General features: G+C 38.4%; 1 protein-coding gene across 3 annotated transcripts in view; it reads right to left on the bottom strand.

The window, feature by feature from the left end:
* The window catches only part of KANSL1 (KAT8 regulatory NSL complex subunit 1), a 169,559-nt gene that overhangs the window by 15,833 nt on the left and 134,369 nt on the right, over window positions 1–19,357 (bottom strand). For all 3 annotated transcript variants that reach the window (XM_059997145.1, XM_059997144.1, XM_059997146.1), the window contains exon 7: window positions 2,406–2,577. In XM_059997145.1, the coding sequence (XP_059853128.1) occupies window positions 2,406–2,577 (172 nt within the window). The remainder of the gene's footprint in view (window positions 1–2,405; window positions 2,578–19,357) is intronic.

Below are 19,357 nucleotides of genomic sequence, written 5' to 3'. Positions count from 1 at the left end.
CTCAAGAAATGTTCCCAAATCATCCTGGTGTCTCTGTCTGTAGCTACAGTCTGGAAACAGGTAGAAACCTGACTTCTCTTAATATCCTGGCTGGGGAGAAACATGAACTATAGTGAAAAGAAGGACAGGTATCAGATGACCTCGGTTTGAATTCTGGAGCCTTCTACATTAGCTATGTAGCCTGAGATAAACCACAACCTCTCTAAGCCTATTTCTTGATCTGTAAAACTGAAGTAAATTTATAAGAGTACTGAGAGAAGCAAATGAAACAAGTATAAGAAAAGTGCTTGTAAACTATAAAACACTATATAAATATTATCTTAAGTTATGTAAGTTATAATCCAAATGGCAAGAAAGGGTAAATGTCAATGACTCTGGAATCTGAAGTACAGAGGAGGATGTTGTAGTGTTTTCTACTCATCATGTTCTAAAGTTTATTTACTGCTCCACTACTCCTGACCTAAACCCCTGCCTAGCTTGCTATCCCTATGTTTCAAGTTCTCTAAATATTTCCACTCTTACTAGAAGTCATGTGGCAGCAAGAATATTATACCATGCCTTTCTTACAGTTGAAGGGAGTCATGATAGTAAGGCTTGGAGTAGCTCAACAGATGTAGGTGACCAAGAAAGAATCCAGTCATTTGAAGAACAGATAAGGAATGAGGGGATTACAGTCATCTAATGTTTGATCAATTAGAAGATGGGATTCTCCAGGATAGTTTATCAGTAATGACTGTTTTTATAAATAAAGTTTTATTGAAACAGCCACACCCACTTGCTTATACATGGTCTACGACTGCTTTTGTGCTATATGGGCAGAGTTGCCTAGTTACAACATAGACTAAACCTAGCCAGTATGATCCATAAAGCCTAAATTATTTAGTATCTGCCCTTTTATGAAAAAGATAATATACTACTGATGCTAGAAAAAACTTGGGTTTTCTTCTCATGCCAATAAGTAAATCTTACATCCCATATAATTCACATTCCCCAGACTCCTGTTTTAGTTATCCTCCTTTCAAAAACTTGTACAGACTATCTGTAAGGTGCTATGAAGGATAGAGCAGGAAGAAAAACATGGTCCCTTATCCCGAGAGAACTTAAAATTTAACTAATGGAAAATAAGGTCATAAACAGCCATCATATAAGCCATAACACATAGATAAAATAACAGTGATCCAAGAGGGGCCAGATCATGAGATTATTTGCAAATCAGTGAAACAAATCCAGATTATGAAAACACTGGCTTCCTGTAGTCTACAGAACAGTTTTCAACATTTTTGCTCATGTACCCCCACCATTTGAAATGTAATTTTTTATTTTTTAAATTTTTAAATTTTTTTGGCCACACCGCGAGGCTTGTGGGATCTCAGTTCCCCGACCACGAATTGAACCCAGGCCCTGAGCAGTGAAAGCATGGAGTCCTAACCACTGGACCGCCGGAGAATTCCGAAATACAGTTTTTAAGAAAATCATAAACTCAGACAGTTGTAAAGGCTGTATTTTCTAGAATACTACATGCATTAAAGATATTTATTTATACCAACACCTCAGCATGTACATATATAATATTTACCTTAACTAAAAAAAATCTTTTACACCTACTTATTCAATCAGACTACAGTCACAGTAAAATCTAATTTCAGTTGTTAATTCTTTCTCTTTTTAAAACTTAAATACTGTACAGTTGACGTGCAATATGTTAGTTTCAGGTGTAAGTTATTAATTCTCTAAATATTTATTTTAAGGTGACAGAAAAGGCAGAGAATCTTGCCTTAAGTTATATACAAGAAAATAATGTACCTCCATCTTCATTATTTTTTATTCAAAACTTTTTTTACTTAATTCCCACAGGATTCTTCTTCAGGAGCCATGAACTCTGAAATGGTTCCTTTGGTGTCCCTACTGCCCAAGGTTTTTATACTCTGGGGGGCAAGACCCACAGCAAGACTCAATATAGGTAAGAGGAATGACTTTCACGTAGTGGGAGAAAAGCAATTATGAAAAGGGAGGTGGAAAAGGAAAATTGGCAGACACGGAGGCTTATCAGGTAGATCAACTTAGCAGCGCTGCCCATGCTGTTTTACATCATGGCACACATAGATAATACATTTTTTAAGACAGACTCTGCATAACAAGACCAGGCTCCAAGCGCTGTGGCTGGAGGAAACTGTCCTAGCCTCACCATTTGAAGTGTTAGGGGAATTTCTCTCTTGGCAAGCTGCGAAGTTTTAGTGGCACATTCCGGTCTGGGAGATCTATTTGCAAAATTCTAAGAGAAGACTTTATTGACAGCAATACCTTGACAGTACCTGGGAGTTGTACCAGAATCTTGGCCGACTTTCTTTCACTTTGAACCCTTTAAGTCTCACGTATTAGACTTTATATTATGTAGACTTTCTTACCATCTGGAAATGCTAGAACCGGGTGAACACAAGAATCCAACTGGGAAAGGCGTTCCAACAGAGGGGCTTCATAGTGGATTTCTGGAGGCGTGGTGCTGGCACTGCCTGAGCCGCACAGTGCACAGGAGGGGTTCACATCACAGCCAGAGCGCACTGTGCTGTTCCGGTGAACCTGTGAAAAGTCAGACAAAACTGACAATTCAGTGTCTGATAAAAACCCAGCTCCCCATTCAGTATCCCAAAGATTCAAAAGGCCCTCTCTAGGGACTTCCTTGGCAGTCCAGTGGTTAAGACTCCGCACTTCCAATGAAGGGGGGCACGGGTCCGATCCCTGGTCGGGGAACTAAGGTCCTGCATGCCGCGCAGTGCGGCCGGAAACAAACAAAAAATCATTATGATGTACACCTGAAACTATATAATGTTATATGTCCATTATACCTCAATAAAATAAGAAATAAAATAAAAGTGACCTGCAAGCTAAAAAAAAAAAAAGGCCCTCTCTAGATACATATATGACACCAAACAAAAAGTCTGACCAGTTTGTTAAAAGATTTCCATTTCTCCAACACATTAACCTTCAAAGTAATTAAGTAAACCTGCTTCTTCTCCCATGAAGACATCAAGTTATGTGAAGCCCTTAGGTCCTTACCAAGAACACTTTACAAAACCTGTATGTTTCTACCACCTTGATGGTTTCCCACCATCTGCTAAGGTGAATAGCTGGCTCCAGATTTCTGGCTGGAACATGACTTTGCCCTCTTCAGCAACTTCATCCACCTAAGAGCCATACTAATGAATAACAAACCATACCTCTCCTGTTCTTTTCACATCTCTTGCTATAAAAAGACTTCCAGGTCGCCTGAAACGACACGGCAAATTTCCGTGGACTACACAGAACTCATTAGCTACTCTTTAACCTAGCCTAAAAATCTACTGTTATAAAGCTCATACTTAAGTAATGAAAATGAATTTGGGATGGTGAGTGTTCATACCCACAGTCTTTGTGTTAGATTAACTCCAATGGGATAGAAATCATTTTCATTAAACGTCCTCTGTATACATGTTAGCAGGATAAGAAATACCTCTCCAGCTAAGTCCACAGTCAAAAATAATCACAGTTGGGCTTCCTTGGTGGCGCAGTGGTTAAGAGTCTGCCTGCCGATGCAGGGGACACGGGTTCCTGCCCCGGTCCGGGAGGATCCCACATGCCGCGGAGCGGCTGGGCCCGTGAGCCACGGCTGCTGAGCCTGCGCATCCGGAGCCTGTGCTCCACGACGGGAGAGGCCACAAGAGTGAGAGGCCCAGGTACCGCAGAAAATAAATCACAATCAAAAATAATCTAAGTCTTCAAAAGATTTAATTCTGTTAAAAACAAAATGGGATTTTTATGATTTTGTGCTTTGAGGAGAAAACTTCAGGTCATGCTGAATGCAGGATCCCTAGGTTCTTGTGTTAGGATGAACAAGTCTGGCATTTGCCAAATCATGACCACAAAAAAGTCATCTGGGTAGCATGCAGTCCTAGAAGAAGGGACTTGTCTGTGGAATGACACTATGACAAGGGATGCTAGGAGCAAAGGTAGTATCATAATAAAGACAAAAGGGTAGCATCAAAACTCTGTAACAACTGTGAGAGGTGCGTTTAGTTTCAGCACACCCAACTCTTGAAAGCTGTTTGCCTTCACAGACACGCACAGAAGAAAGATAAATATGAGAACAACGCAGTCTTTATCAACATTGCCCAACTGCCTCCTTCTTGCAGCGACATAGATGGGTGGCATTCAAAGAAGGCCCTGTGAAGGTTAGACTGGGCAACTTACGCTAAAGTAAAAGTATTCTAATAAGCTGCAATTGTAGATGCCTTTGAAAGGAAATTATACCAACTAAACACACACTTCTGTAGACATTAAGTGGTACTGTTTTGGGAAAAAATACCTCTTGCAACCTATTTAACCAGGGCTGGCTTTCTGGGGGAGGTAACATTTTGAGGCAGAGAGAGAGAGGGGCCTACGTTGGCAGGGACAAAGACCACAGACTGCACAGGAGATGAATGGGAGGATTTAGGTAATCAGAATCCAAAAATGGCACCAAAACTTTAAACACTGACAAGATTAGAAAAACATATAAAAATCAAAATAAGAAATCTTAAAAGGGAGGTATATTTTCTCCTCATAAATTAACCCATGACATCAATCAGCTCTCCAAGTGGGCACTGCACAGCATTCCATTTTATAGACTGGATGTAGAGTAAAAACGATATGGCAAGAGGAACAAACTAGGAGAAAGATTAAAATAAAAACTGAAATTACCAAAAGAAAAAATACATGCTAGAAACAGCAAATTTAAGAACTGCTCTTTGGGAGTTTTTTCTCCCCCTCTTCCCAAACCCACCCCAAGAATGGCTTAGATAGGAACAGAGCAATTAATTAGATAAACTGTAAGACTGGCCTAATAAAGAGAAAAAAGGAAAAAATGCAAACATATAAGAACTCCTCAAAAAAGCACTAGTTAATTGATAAACTGGATACAAAATACAATAGTGTAGACACATACACACAGCCAAGTTAAAATAAAAATAAATAGTCTTGACATAATAATGTTATCCAAATAAAACACTAACATGTAGAGAGATGCAGAGAGAAGGAGGATAGAGGAATGTGCAAGAAACCACTGACGTGGTTATGATGGTGGGGAGGAGATTAAGGAGAGCTTTCATTTTCCACATTATGCATTTCTATAATGTTTAAATGTTACAATTTTTATATTCCATCTAACTGGAGAATACAATACACATGCCTTAAATAAAGGCAGGGGCTCAGACTACTCTTGTGTCCTCAGTGAAGTCTTTAAAAACATTGAAGAACAGATAATTTCTATTCAATTAAAATGGCTGGTGCTAGCATAAAGAAATTAGATTTGTAGGGCTTCCCTGGTGGCACAGTGGTTGAGAATCTGCCTGCCAATGCAGGGGACACGGGTTTGAGCCCCGGTCTGGGAAGATCCCACATGCCGCGGAGCAACTAGGCCTGTGAGCCACAACTACTGAGCCTGCGCGTCTGGAGCTTGTGCTCCACACGAGAGGCCGTGACAGTGAGAGGCCCGTGCACCGCGATGAAGAGTGGCCCCCACTCGCCGCAACTAGAGAAAGCCCTCGCACAGAAACCAAGACCCAACACAGCCATAAATAAATAATTTTTTTAAAAATGAGTTTTCATCAGAATTTTAAAAAAATTAATTTCTTTAGTCCTCTTAGAAAAATAGAATTGATTTAAAACCTGATAAAAAGTATGTGCACACATACTTACACACCAACCTTACTTTTGAATGAAAAACTGTGAAGTGTTACTAGAACCTAGAAGTATATAAAAATATCTTAATTTATTAAGAGATAAATTTGGGGAATTTTTTTGAAGGACAGTTCGGGCAACTTTAAATATACACACACAGAATTAAGATGCCAAATTATACACATGTATTTATTTATTTGTTTATTTTTAAAACCACAAAAAAATAAAAACAACCTACCATGAGCAAGTGGGATTTATTCCTGGATATCAAAAGTATTTGATATTAGGACATCAATTAATACAATTTCACACTGCCCATTCAACATCTCCACTTAGATGTCTTAACAGGTATTCAGAGTTAGTGAGTTAACACTGAGCTCCTAACTCTTCCCAACTTCCAGTTGCTCAATCGTAAATCCTTGGACTCATCCTAAACTCCTTTATCATACCCCCAAACCAATTATGAAATCCTATCGTCTCTGCCTTCGAAATGTATCCAGGATCTGACCACTTCATACCACCTCAACTGCAGTCACTATCTTTTCTCATATGGGTTTCTTAAATAGCCTCCAAACTGGTCTTCCTGCTTGTCCCTCCTTCCAGTTATTTGACACAGTAGTTGATGTAATCTTGTTTTACAACCTCAGTCAGACCATGCCAGTCCTCTGCTCAAAACCTTCCAATGGCTCATCTCATGAGGAATAAAAGTCAAAGTTCTGGCACTGGTACACACAAAGCCCTATACCATCTGTCACTTCTATCCCCTCTCTGACTTCATTTCCTGCTTCTCTCCTAGCTCACGCTACCAGTTCCTCTGACTTCCTTGTTCCTTCCCCAAAATGACAGGCAAACTTCCTGATCACAGGCCCCTGCCCTTGGCTCTTCTATTAGCTCCATGGTCATTCCCTCACCTCAGGTGTTTTTCTCAAGTGTCATCTTCCTAAAAATAACTTTTATTTAGAAACATACAAGTGACCAAAGAGTCTATCTATTCTTGACTATAACAACAATAAAAAAAATACTGGAATAAGTTTAACTAGAAATTTTAAGCACAAAGCTTAAAGCTATTAATTATTAATATTCTACAGATTAATCTATAATCTTAAACTCAGTAGGTTTTTGGTACAGAAGAGAGAAGAGACAAATGTAACTTAAATAAACTACAAACTGGAAGAATAAATGCCAAGGGGAAAAGTTCCCAGAAATTTTCTGATAAGCAAAGGTAGACGGGAGTGATATGCCCTACCACATTTTAAAAGTTACAGTAATTTAAAAAAATATGCTACTGGTTAAGGAACAGAAAAATTAATTAAACAAAAAGAAAAAATAGATCAATATATATAACATGACAATTTAATGTTTAACACAGGCAATATTTCTAAATGAATTAACTAAAGAAAGGGTCAGGGGGAGATGACTTTTCCAATAAATGAATCAGGGAAATCAAGGTCTAGGGGGTGGGAAGAAGTTGGATTCCTACTTCACATCAAAATAAATTCCAAAGGTATTAAAGATTTAAAGATAAAACAAACATGTTTAAACTGTAAAAGAAAAATTATGTGTCAACATACAGTAGTTAAAAGTATGGGCAGGGCTTCCCTGGTGGCGCAGTGGTTGAGAGTCCATCGGCAGGCCACAAAGACTTTATTGAGGGGACGCGGGTTCGTGCCCCAGTCCAGGAGGATCCCACGCCACGGAGCTGCTGGGCCCGTGAGCCATGGCCGCTGAGCATGCGCGTCTGGAGCCTGTGCTCCGCAACAGGAGAGGCCACAACAGTAAGAGGCCCGCGTAACGCAAAAAATAAAAAAGTGTAGGCAATGGGGCCAGGCTGTCTGGGTTTGAGCCCTAACTCTGCTGCTTACTAGCTGTATAACTTTAGACAAGTTAAGTAATGGCTTCATCCATAATAACAGCTGCTTATCTGATAAGGCTGTTTTGAGAATAAATATCACTTGGAACAGTGTCTGGTCTCAACTCTGTTATTTTTGTAGTCATACAAAGTACACTGTCTTCACTTATAATGGGGGGAGAAAAAAAAAAGACATCAACCATAAAGATCATCGATATCAAATTCTTGTTTCTTGTTAGTTGTATGACCTCCTCAAATTTATGCATCTGTTATTAAAGGATCAATAATGCCAATTTCATGGGATTGTGGGAAATGTAATATGATTTCTCAAACTATTGAAACACTACACAAATGCTAACTAAATTAGTATATGTCAAGGTTTCTCAACAACAGCACTACTGACACTTTGAGCTGGATAATTTTTTTGTTGGGAGGAGATGTCCTGTGCACTGTAAATAAGCAGCAGCTTCCCGGACCTTTCTACTCATGGTGCAAGTAACACCTTCCTCCCCACCTTTTGTGACAACCAAAAATGACTACATTGTCAAATGTTTCTTGGGGGTGGGCAGGTGGGTCAAAAATCATTGAGAACCATGCAGCTCAAATTATGGTTATCCCTCCTAGTAAACTTCAACGCACAGGCTCCCATTAAATATTAATGGTGAGAGAGAAGAAAGGTCTCAAGACTACTGCAGTCAAAAGAACTCAACAGCAAAAAGGAAAAAAAAAAAAAAAAAAAAAGAACTCAACAGCAAGCTTGAGGAGGCTTCCACTAATCAAAAATGACAATTTGAGCATAGAAAAGAATTTCAATGACTTGAATAACTCAAATACGTTTAAGTCGATGACTTCATAATCATACACCCCCCCCTCCACAAAGACTTTATTGATTGCCCTTGGAAGATGGCAGGAAATCAACTTACTGTTTGAAAATTGGTAGATAAAGTAACATGAATCATGCTTCTTTCTGCACAAACTGTACTTAAGGGTAAACCAACAGTATAAAAGGGCATTTTTCTCTTATAGAATGCTCGTATTTATCCTTTAGCCATAAACTAGAAAACCGGACAACACACAGCTTAAGACAGAAACAAATGAGGTAGCCTGTGACTGCCTTGGCTTTCTGCCTGGAGGCACACTGCAGACTGCACAGCAGGTGAGGGATTCTAAGCAGAGCGTGATGGTTTCACTGAGTTGAGGAAATACACTCCCAGAGACTGAAGTACAGAGGCTCAGGTGACTGGTAATTATGAGGCAGAATTCTTGAGAAGAAGAAGCCATACAGAAAAAGAGCTCCAGAAATCTTCATGAGATTTCCTTGAGTGTTTGCTGAATACTAAGAAGCCCACGTACAGGGTGAAACTCCATCAGGTCAGGCAAAGAACAACGAAGGAGCTGTGAACTGAACAGTTCCCCGAGCTCACACAAGCAGGGAGACTTCTCCATTGCGACCAGCCAAGTGGCACAGAGCATTCAAAAAAGACCCCAGAAGATCCTGATTTACTAGTGGAGTTAAAGTAGGCTACTCTACACTCTCCCTAGTAAAGGAAAAACTGAACCTCAAGTAACTTACCTGCCAACAAAACAAAGCCTCTTTAAAGGAAGAAAATACAATCCCTATACTTCAACCACGTAAAATTAAACGCCCAACATCCAAAAAAAACATTGTTAGATGTGCCAAGAGGCGAGAAAGTTATACCACAGGGATATAATCAGAAAAATGTAAGCCACTGGATAAATAACTGGAATAACCCAGTTTTCTCAACAAATAAATTGCAAGGAAAAGGGGTATGATGGATAGTTTATAGCAAACCAACACTCTGAGAACTAGAAAGTCCAGATTAAAAAAAAAAAAGCAAACTCAACTTCAAGATACAAGAGAAATGCTAAAGCAGTGACACTATCAAGGAGTCAAGATTTCAGAGAGCGTGTAGGACCATGAAGTGTGGAGCTGCTTCTTCCTGTGGACAATGGGTGATTCTGAGTGATGCTTAGAATTTGGTGCCTTGGTAGAGGGTCACTTCTGGGGACAGAGAAATGAGCAGAGATTCTGATGCTTTTGTAGGTCTGAAGGGACAACTTTAGAGACCTGAAGAGCCAAATTCCCAGTGAAAAGGAAGGAAAACTAAGAATGACACATGTCAGATACTCCTGCTCCCAAGGCATTTGGAAAATTCTGAAGCTGTGAAAATTCTGAAGCTGTGATGGGCAGGAGGCTAAGAAGCTAAGCAGAAAGCCTCTGGAAAGTAGAGAGATTCTGGCAGGCTCACTTTGATGAGGAGACTACAATTAGAGTTCAGGGCACTGGTCATCGAATCAGGTTCTCATCTGGAAATGGGAGTAAGAAACAAGGCTATGAATGGACCATGCCCTAAGAATGGACCAGAGAGAAACAAAGCCTTATCAAAACTGTGACCCAGGGGAAGGGTAAACTGGGACGAAGTGAGAGTGGCATGGACATATATACACTACCAAACGTAAAACAGATAGCTAGTGGGAAGCTGTCGCATAGCACAGGGAGATCAGCTCGGTGCTTTGTGACCGCCTAGAGGGGTGGGATAGGGAGGGTGAGAGGGAGATGCAAGAGGGAGGAGATATGGGGATATATGTATAGCTGATTCACTTTGTTATAAAGCAGAAACTAACACACCATTGTAAAGCAATTATACTCCAATAAAGATGTTAAAACAAACAAACTAACAAACAAAACTATAACCTAGCTGCAACTCAGCTCAGTGCCTAACTGCAGTCACGTTTTCGGCTCCCATTCTATATGCCTAGCAGGGGAAGGTGAATCTGTTCTGGGGAAAGAGAGCATCAGAGCTGCGAAAATCTTTTAAATATATAATATCCAACATTGACTCAAAACGAATTTGGCATCGTTATTAGACACACCAGAAGTGTGGATAAGAGAACCGGGAGATAGATTAATTGAGGACCAGAGGAAAAAAATAACAGGGAAATACAGAACAGAATGTACATGCCCGGTGATCAAATCCAACATACTTGTAATCAGAGGTCCATAAGGAGAGAAGAAGACAGAGAATATGGCAAGGGCAATGTTTGAAGAAATAATGGTTCAGTTTGTGCTAAAAATGATTAAAGACACTAATCCACAGACTTAAGAAACTGCCAAACCCAAGCTAAATGAAAACACAAAGAAAACAACATCCAAGCACACCATAAACCTGTTTAAATTGCAAGGAAAAAAATAAAGGGGAAGCCTATAAAATCAGACTTAAAAGACTTACTGGAATGTATGGACTTTATCTGTATCTTGATTCAAACAAACTTTAAAAATCATTTATGGAGTCTGGGTAATCTGAACAGAGGAGTCTCTGGTAACGGTAGGAATCACTGTTAAAGTCAAAAGCATTACCAGTGGCAAAAATCACCGACAATACTGAAGATGGTACTACCTGATTCAATCTTAAAATAGCCTAAACCTGCAATATGCAGAACTGTTAACAACAGTAGATTCTTTGACTTTGGTAAATATTTCTTGGAAAGTAGACCCCCAAGGAACTTGTCTAAGATGATAATGAAAAAGGTAGAGATTCTGAAATTTGTGCCAAAACACTCATGGCTCACTTGGTATATAATAGTAAAGAATGAACTGTGGAATGGTTAAGCAAACCATGGCATCACTTCTTATGTGGCATCTAAAATGCCAAGTACACTGATATTAAGTATGTATATGCAACATAAAAATCAAGTGTATGTGCACAGCAATTAAAACAATCAATGCAAATACATAAGATAATGAAAGAAAATGTACAATCATTTGACTGACCTTTTTTTTGTTTTTACTTGTTTTATTTCATTATTATTATTTTTTTGGCTGCACCGTGCAGCATGCAGGATCTTAGTTCCCTGGCCAGGGATTGAACCCATGCCCCCTGCACTGGGAACACAGAGTCTTAATCACTGGACCGCCAGGAAAGTCGCTGACTGACCTTTCATTAGTTTATTTCCCTATAAACTTATTCAGACTATGTTTGAAAACAAAATGGGATCAGTAAATCAATGTTGCAAATAAAGTTTCTGTATTTTATATTTACTTTGGCATACTTAATTAAAAACATCTACTTCATCTACTCATAATTTTAGAATGAGATTTTAAGAAATGGAAAACGTTGATGGTTAAAGCTTTCATTTTAAAATTTAAATTTCAGTATTGCCAAGCGTCCAAACATCACCTACAAAGAGATTACAGAACAGGAAGCAGATGTTCTGAAATGCTTCTCTTGGAATCATAGTAATTCATGAGCATGCTTAATCAGTATTACTTTACCAAGGTTTCCTTGTCAAATAAGTTGGGGAAACAAAAGATTTTCTTTTAAACAAAAGGCTTTTAAGTCTTTAACGTCTTTTATGAATCTCTGAGTGGAGCATATATGGCATGAAGTGCTCTCCAAATTGATTCACCCATCACATTACACTGGTGGCAGATACTGCAAATTATCTAAGAGCTCATCACTACTTTGAAATCATGACAGTTACTATACCTGCTGCTAAATCCTGTTATTTAGTTCATTAATAAAGCAATTAATAAACCACAAGTTTATATTTTAACAACTGTTTCAACATACTCAGTTTCCCCTATAATCCAATGTCTTTTATGCATTAAAAAAGTGTGGGATTTCCCTGGTGGTTAAGAATCCGCCTGCCAACGCAGGGGACAGAGGTTTGTTCCCTGGTCCAGGAAGACCCCACATGCTGTGGAGCAACTAAGCCCGTGAGCCACAACTACTGAGCCTGCGCCCTAGAGCCCGCGAGCCACAACTACTGAGCCTGTGTGCCACAATTACTGAAGCCCACGCACCTAGAGCCCGTGCTCCGCAACAAGAAGCTGCCGCAATGAGAAGCCCACACACTGCAACAAAGAGTAGCCCCTGCTCGCTGCAACTAGAGAAAGCTCGCGTGCAACAACGAGGACCCAATGCAGCCAAAAATTAAAAAAACAAAAACAAAACAAAACACTATTCTAAGGAGTCCACATACATGATCACTCTGCCAAAGGCCTGAATCAGGAGTAAGAAACTGCAAGATGTGGGCTCCCCTGGTGGTGCAGGGTTTGGGAATCTGCCTGCCAATGCAGGAGACACGGGTTTGAGCCCTGGTCCGGGAAGATCACAAATGCCGTGGAGCAACTAAGCCCATGCACCACAACTACTGAAGCCTACACATCTAGAGCCCGTGCTCCACAACAAGAGAAGCCACCGCAATGAGAAGCGTGCACACCGCAACGAAGAGTAGCCCCCGCTCACAGCAACTAGAGAAAGCCCGTGCTCGGCAACAAAGACCCAACACAGCCATTAATTAATTAATTAATTTTAAAAAAGAAATTGCAAGATGCAAGAAGCAGAAAAAGAATGCAAAGCCAAGGCTGGTCTTGGTCAACCACCCAGCGAAGTGGCAAGGAAGTTTAACACCTACTCCGGGACTTTTGTGGAAAAAGCCAACAGGGAGAAAGTGAAAGTCCCCTCCTGATCCATGTTCATGTAAGAGGTCCAAATTCATACTACCTGTTTATGTGCAGGGATCTTAAGCTAAGAATCTGCCACACCAAATTCACCTAGATTCCTGAAGTCTCTTCAGAAGCTAATGGAAAACTGTGCTTTAAGGACACTTTCACAGTCCAGGGATCACAAGACTCCTAAACAAAGCATGCCTCCCTCACCCTGGACCCAGATAAGCTCACCATGAAAGGTATTGTAAATCATAAAAGAACACAGACTGTTATGAGGCAGTCAGTACATGCAAAAATGGGAAGAAGTGGCCCTGGGCAAGCTAGAAATAGAACAATTAGAAAACAACTTTAAAATAAGTATATTAAAATTTTTCATAGTGATAATGGCAGGAATATATGTTATGAAACAGGAACAGGATGAAAAAAAGAGGATGTGTCTAAAAGTAACAAATTCTGAAAAAAAAAGTACACATTGAAATAAAAAACCCAATTGACAGGTTTACCAATAAACTAAACACAGCTGGAGAAAAAACTGATAAAGAGGAGGAACAGTCAGAGAAGACTACATGAAATAAAGCATAGGAAGAGATATGAAATTGCAAAGTATAAAAAGAAAGGAAGCAATATGGAGGAGAGAATGAGATCAACAACAATCGACAGACATTCTATATTTACAAAGAGAATAAAAAAGGAAAAATGGGAATAAATAATGACTAGAAAATTTTCAAAACTCAAGACGAACAAGAACTCTCAGAATGAGGGTGCACACCAAGACCTAGTGGCTAAAAACTAATTCATACATCTAACTATGTCCCTTGATATTGTGAAACATAAAAACAAAACCAGAAGGGGTTGGGGTAAAGATTTAAGTTACCAGAGAGAAGATACAGATAATCTATAAAGAAATGACACTTAAGCTCACATCAGAATTTTCAACAATAAATATTGGAAGGCAATGAAATTATCTTCAAAGTGCTAAATATAAATTTACATGCAGCTAAGTCATCATGCAAGAATAAAGGCAATATATAACTGTGTGTGTATTCACAAATACACATATATACACATTTCACACATAAATGTAATTCTGTATGTTTTTAATTTATAAGGACTTTACAACTTATACCATTGTTAGAAGGCTACTAAATGTATTCAGCAAGAATTGAGTAGGATGCAAGAAGCAACACTGAACAGGAATGGCAAAAGTATTAGTAAATGTAAATAAGCATAAACCTAAAAATGGCTAATTTGGGAGGGATTTAAAAACAAGGTAACTAAAATAATAAAAATAAATTATAGATAATGGGTAGGAAAGACTGGAGTTTTACTTTTTTATTTATTTTTACAATTTTATTTATTTATGGCTTGCTGGGTCTTCATTGCTGCACATGAGCTTTCTCTAGTTGCAGAGAGCAGGGGCTACTCTTCAGTGTGGTACGTGGGCTTCGCATTGGGGTGGCTCCTCTTGTTGCAGAGCACAGGCTCCAGGCGCGTTGGCTCAGTAGCTGCAGTGCACAGGTTCTAGGGCGTGTGGGCTTCAGTAGTCGTAGCGCACAGGCTCTAGAGCGCAGGCTCAGCAGTTGTGGTGAACGGGCTTAGCTGTTCCGCAGTATGTGGGATCTTCCTGGACCAGGGATCGAACCCATGTCTCCTACACTGGCAGGTAGATTCTTAACCACTTCATCACCAAGGAAGTCCCAAGGCTGGAGTTTTATAAAGAGGCATTCTAAAGTCCTACTGTTCCCAAAGCAGACAGAGATGAGAAGAACTTTCAACTAACCCAATAGACAGCAGAAAGGCATAAAAACAAGGCAAAGAAAAGGCAAGGATTAAAAAAAAATTAAGAGAAATTACTGATTCCAAACATGATAGTAATCAGAGTTAATATAAATGGATTTAAATCACCTCTTTAAAACACATCAAAACAAACTGACACAGAAAAACTGAAAACAAAGAGATGGAAAAGGATGTATCTAGCAAGTACTTACCAAAGAAACCCATTTAAAGTAAAATTAATAGAGATCAAAAGGGAAACAACATAATGATGAAAGGAATGAAGATGAAGAAGAAATAATAATCATTAACTACGATGTACCTAACCAGTCGCCCTGGAACTGTATGAACATATATGAATTTAAAAAAAAAAAAAAGAAAAGAAAAAAAGAAATGGAGGTGAGGTTGGGGAAATGAGAGAGGTAGTTTAACGGTATAAATTGACTACCAGTAGACAAGTCCTGGAGATCTAATACAGAGTACAGTGGTTATAGACAATGCCACTGTATTATAAACAAAAAATGTGCTATGAGACTAAATCTTAATTATTCTCACCACAAAAAAGAAACGGTAAGTATGTGAAGATAGAGGTGTTACCTAAGGCTACAATGGCAATCAAACTGTAACTTAAACTTACACAATGCACATATCAAACATATTCCAAAAAAAAAAAAAAAAATGGAAGCAGACCAAAGGATATAGAAGATATGAACACAATAAGCCCAAGATGTGAGTTAAATTTAGAACCCTGAAGTCAACAAACAGGATATGGATACACTCACACCCACACAAATACTGTCTTTTTAGGAAATGTGGATTATTTACAAATGCTAAACTAAAATTTTGTACATCAACATGGAGATCTTGAAAACACAACAGTAAATTAAGACACACACATACACCTCCCAAAAACACACACCAAAAAACCAAACCCAAGTTGCAGAATATGTACAACGACAGCATTTATATAAACTTTAAATAAACAATACTGCATTTGTGCTCTTGCACACATATATGTGTAGTAGAGATCTAAGAACCTGAACTGGGAGTATACACAAATTCATAATAGTGGTTAGCTCTGGGGAAGAAAGCACGTAAAGGAGATGGAAGAAAATAAAAGGAGCCCTAGTTATCTATAATTTTCTTTTAATATTAAAAAAACACATGAAGTAAAAAAAAATGTTGAATATTAACATTTAGGTTGGTACATACATCGATTTTTGTTACATCATCCTTTATACTTCACAGAATTAAAAAAATCAGGGGAGGAGACAGGTAAACCTATAATTTTTTCTATATACAGAGAACTTAAGTTCTTCACACAATAAATTCAATGGTATAGAAGAGCCCCAGAAAACTGGCAGTGGGAGTAAAAGAAAGTCCAACTATTTCAGAGCAAAGGTGTATTAAGTCTGAAAGTTGCTGAAACCCAGGAACTGAATTGGGAACAGCACCTATCAATCTGTCTTCTAGATTTAGAAGTGAGAAAAGGGTTCAACCATCATATGAGCAGCAGAGAGAAGGACCAACAACTAGTGTACTGAGAATAGTGTCCCCTCCCCAGATCCTACCTCAAAATTCATGCCTACCCAGAACCACAGAATGTGACTGTAGTTGTAAATAGGGTCTTTGCAGATGCAATTAGTTTAATATGAAGTACTACTGGATTAGGGTAAGCTTTGAATCTAATGACTGGTGTCCTTATAAGACCATGTGAAAACACAGACACACAGGGAAGGTGATCGTGTGAAGATGGAGGCAGAAATAGGAATTATGCTACTACAAGCCAAGGACTACTAAGGTTGCTTGCAGGAAGTGGCAAGGAAGGATTCTTCCCTAGAGCCTTCAGAGGCCAGCAAGGGCTGACAAACTTGATTTCAATGTCAGACTTCTAGCCTCCAGAACTTTGACAGGAAACTAATTCAGTCAGCTACTAAGTTTTTCCTAGTGATAAATACAAAGTGTAGATAGATCAACTTAGTTTTTAAGAATGACAAAAGGAAAAAACAAACAAAACCCTCAGCATGGGGACTAAAGTAGAACACTGTAGAACAAAGGAAAAGAAAGCAAATCTGAGAAATTCAGAAAAAACATATTTTTGGAAAACTATCTATTAAACAAGTTTGATAAAACAATTACTGAAAACTTTTGGCATCCCTAATAGAGTAAGAGATAACATAGCCTCTACTATAAAGTAACAAAGTGAAAGGACAAGATGACATAAAAAGTAAATATAAAATCTAAAAAGAAAACAGAAAATATTAACCCAAGGTAGCACAATTAAAACCTACACAAGGGCTTCCCTGGTGGCGCAGTGGTTGAGAGTCCGCCTGCCGATGCAGGGGACATGGGTTCGTGCCCCGGTCCGGGAAGACCCCACATGCTGTGGAGCGGCTGGGCCCGTGAGCCATGGCTGCTGAGCCTGCGTGTCCAGAGCCTGTGCTCCGCAACGGGAGAGGCCCACTTACCGCAAAAAAAAAAAAAAAAAAAAAAAAAAAAACTACACAAAAGGAACTATAGGTTAGAACTGATGATATAGAAAATCAAAACAGGATGTGGACAACAAACTTAGCTGTTTTATTCCTTTGCACTATAGAAGAACCAAAGGGATAAAAACAGTGAGAGAAAAGTTAACAGCTAGCTCACATCTGAATACTTATTATGTGCATTCAAAATGTGCCCGTCACTTCCTGTATCTAATTTAATAATCACAACAATGCTGTGGAGCAGGTAGTAACAGCTAGATAAAAAGGACAGGAAACAATAACACACAGATAATTGGTATACTTAAAAACAGGCAACTACAAACTTAAGGGAATCAAAAACCAAAGCTACTACTGAAGAAAACTTGACAGTGCTACATAAAATACTCTGAAGCACTGTCCCGTGCAGTTTTGCAATGGTAAAGAAGTTCTGTATTAGTGCAACTAAATATGGTAGCCACTAGCCATATGACTACTCAACCCTTGAAATGTGGCTGGTATGAGTGAGGTACTGAACTTTTTATCCTAATTTTAAATAGGTACGTGTGGATAGTGGCTACCATACTGGACAGCATAGAGTAGAACCATTTACCAACATAAAGGAAAGAAACATAGACTGGCCAAAACAAAACAGAATAAACAACTGCTCTCCTCCCCCAACCAAAAGACAGTGGAACAGAGTTTTAAGGGACAGAGGTTATGATCTAAGAACTTGAAACACAGTCAAACTGTTGCTCAAATCACTGAAAAACCACAAATGCAAATTAAAAACTCAATGAACGGGCAAATGAAGATATAAAAAGGACTGTCAACAAACAATGAAATGTTATAACCAAAATAAGCCTTTAAGTCTACTTTCAAAACTGAATATAAAATTAAAAACTATTCTCTATTTAATAAAATCCCCATTAAAATAAGACTTTTAGGAGATTAAAAAAAAACAAAAAACACCCCCAAACCCTGAATCTTTTATGCTGTTTCAAAAAGCATACAGAAAACAAAATATTAAAACTAAATGGATGAGAAATCACATACACTAAATATTAATATCAAGAAAAGTAGAACTGTAAGGCAAGAACAACTACTGGAGACAGGAGCCACAGTCACAAAGAAGATATAAATATATAAAACTGTACTACACACCAATGAAAGTTTTTTTTAAAAAAATCAACACAATAGACCACAAATATAAGCAGAAACTATAAGAACATCATTTTGATCAAAATGCTATAAAAATCAGTAATTAATAACAAAGGCTTAAAAAGAAAAACCGTTTAGAATCTAAAAACTCAATTCTTAACTCTTGGGAAAAGAACTTAAAAACTCAAAGGCAACTTACAAACAGCAAAAAAAAAAAACCCACTTCCTTCACACAACAAAGGCTATGGAATGCTATCCAAAAATACACTCAGAAGAAAATTCAAAAAGTTAAATGCTTCTGTTATTATGTAACAAAGAACAGAAAATAAATTAACCGAGCATTTGAATAAAGGCAGAGAGGGGGGAAAAAACAAGACCACAGGAAGGAGTTAACAGCAAAGAACTGATCTTTGAAATGACCAATAAAATAGAAAAACTGCTGACAAGGTTGATCAAGAAAGAGAAGACAAATATAATGAAGACTGAGAAATGGATATTAACTCCTGATACAGGGATTTAAAAAGTAAGAACGCTTATTAAAATTCTATATGAGTAAATCTGAAAATATGTAACTGATGGAAAATTTTCTGCAGAACAGATGCCAATCTCAGATGCTTTTACCTTGAGTTCTAACAAATTTTAAACAAATTGATCCTTCCTTTAAAATCTTTAAACTTTTCCAGAGCACGGCAAATGATACTCTAAGTGTCCCAATTCATTTTCCGTTGTCCTACATCAAAATTAGTAGTGACCTTCTAAAAGTATTGCCATTCAAACCAGAAATGAGATGTCTCACTACGACCAATTATTTCTTAACACTGTTCTGAAAGTGAATCCAGACAAGGAAAAGGAGTAAGTATATAAAGAGGTGTCAAACTGCTTGCTGATGACAGAAAGCCAACCTAGAAAATTAAAAACAAACAACCAAAACAATGTTAAGAGTTCAGA

Source organism: Delphinus delphis, chromosome 19 (genome assembly GCF_949987515.2).
Source record: "Delphinus delphis chromosome 19, mDelDel1.2, whole genome shotgun sequence".
In the NCBI taxonomy this organism is placed as follows: domain Eukaryota; kingdom Metazoa; phylum Chordata; class Mammalia; order Artiodactyla; family Delphinidae; genus Delphinus; species Delphinus delphis.
This window is presented reverse-complemented; position numbering and strand designations above follow the sequence as displayed.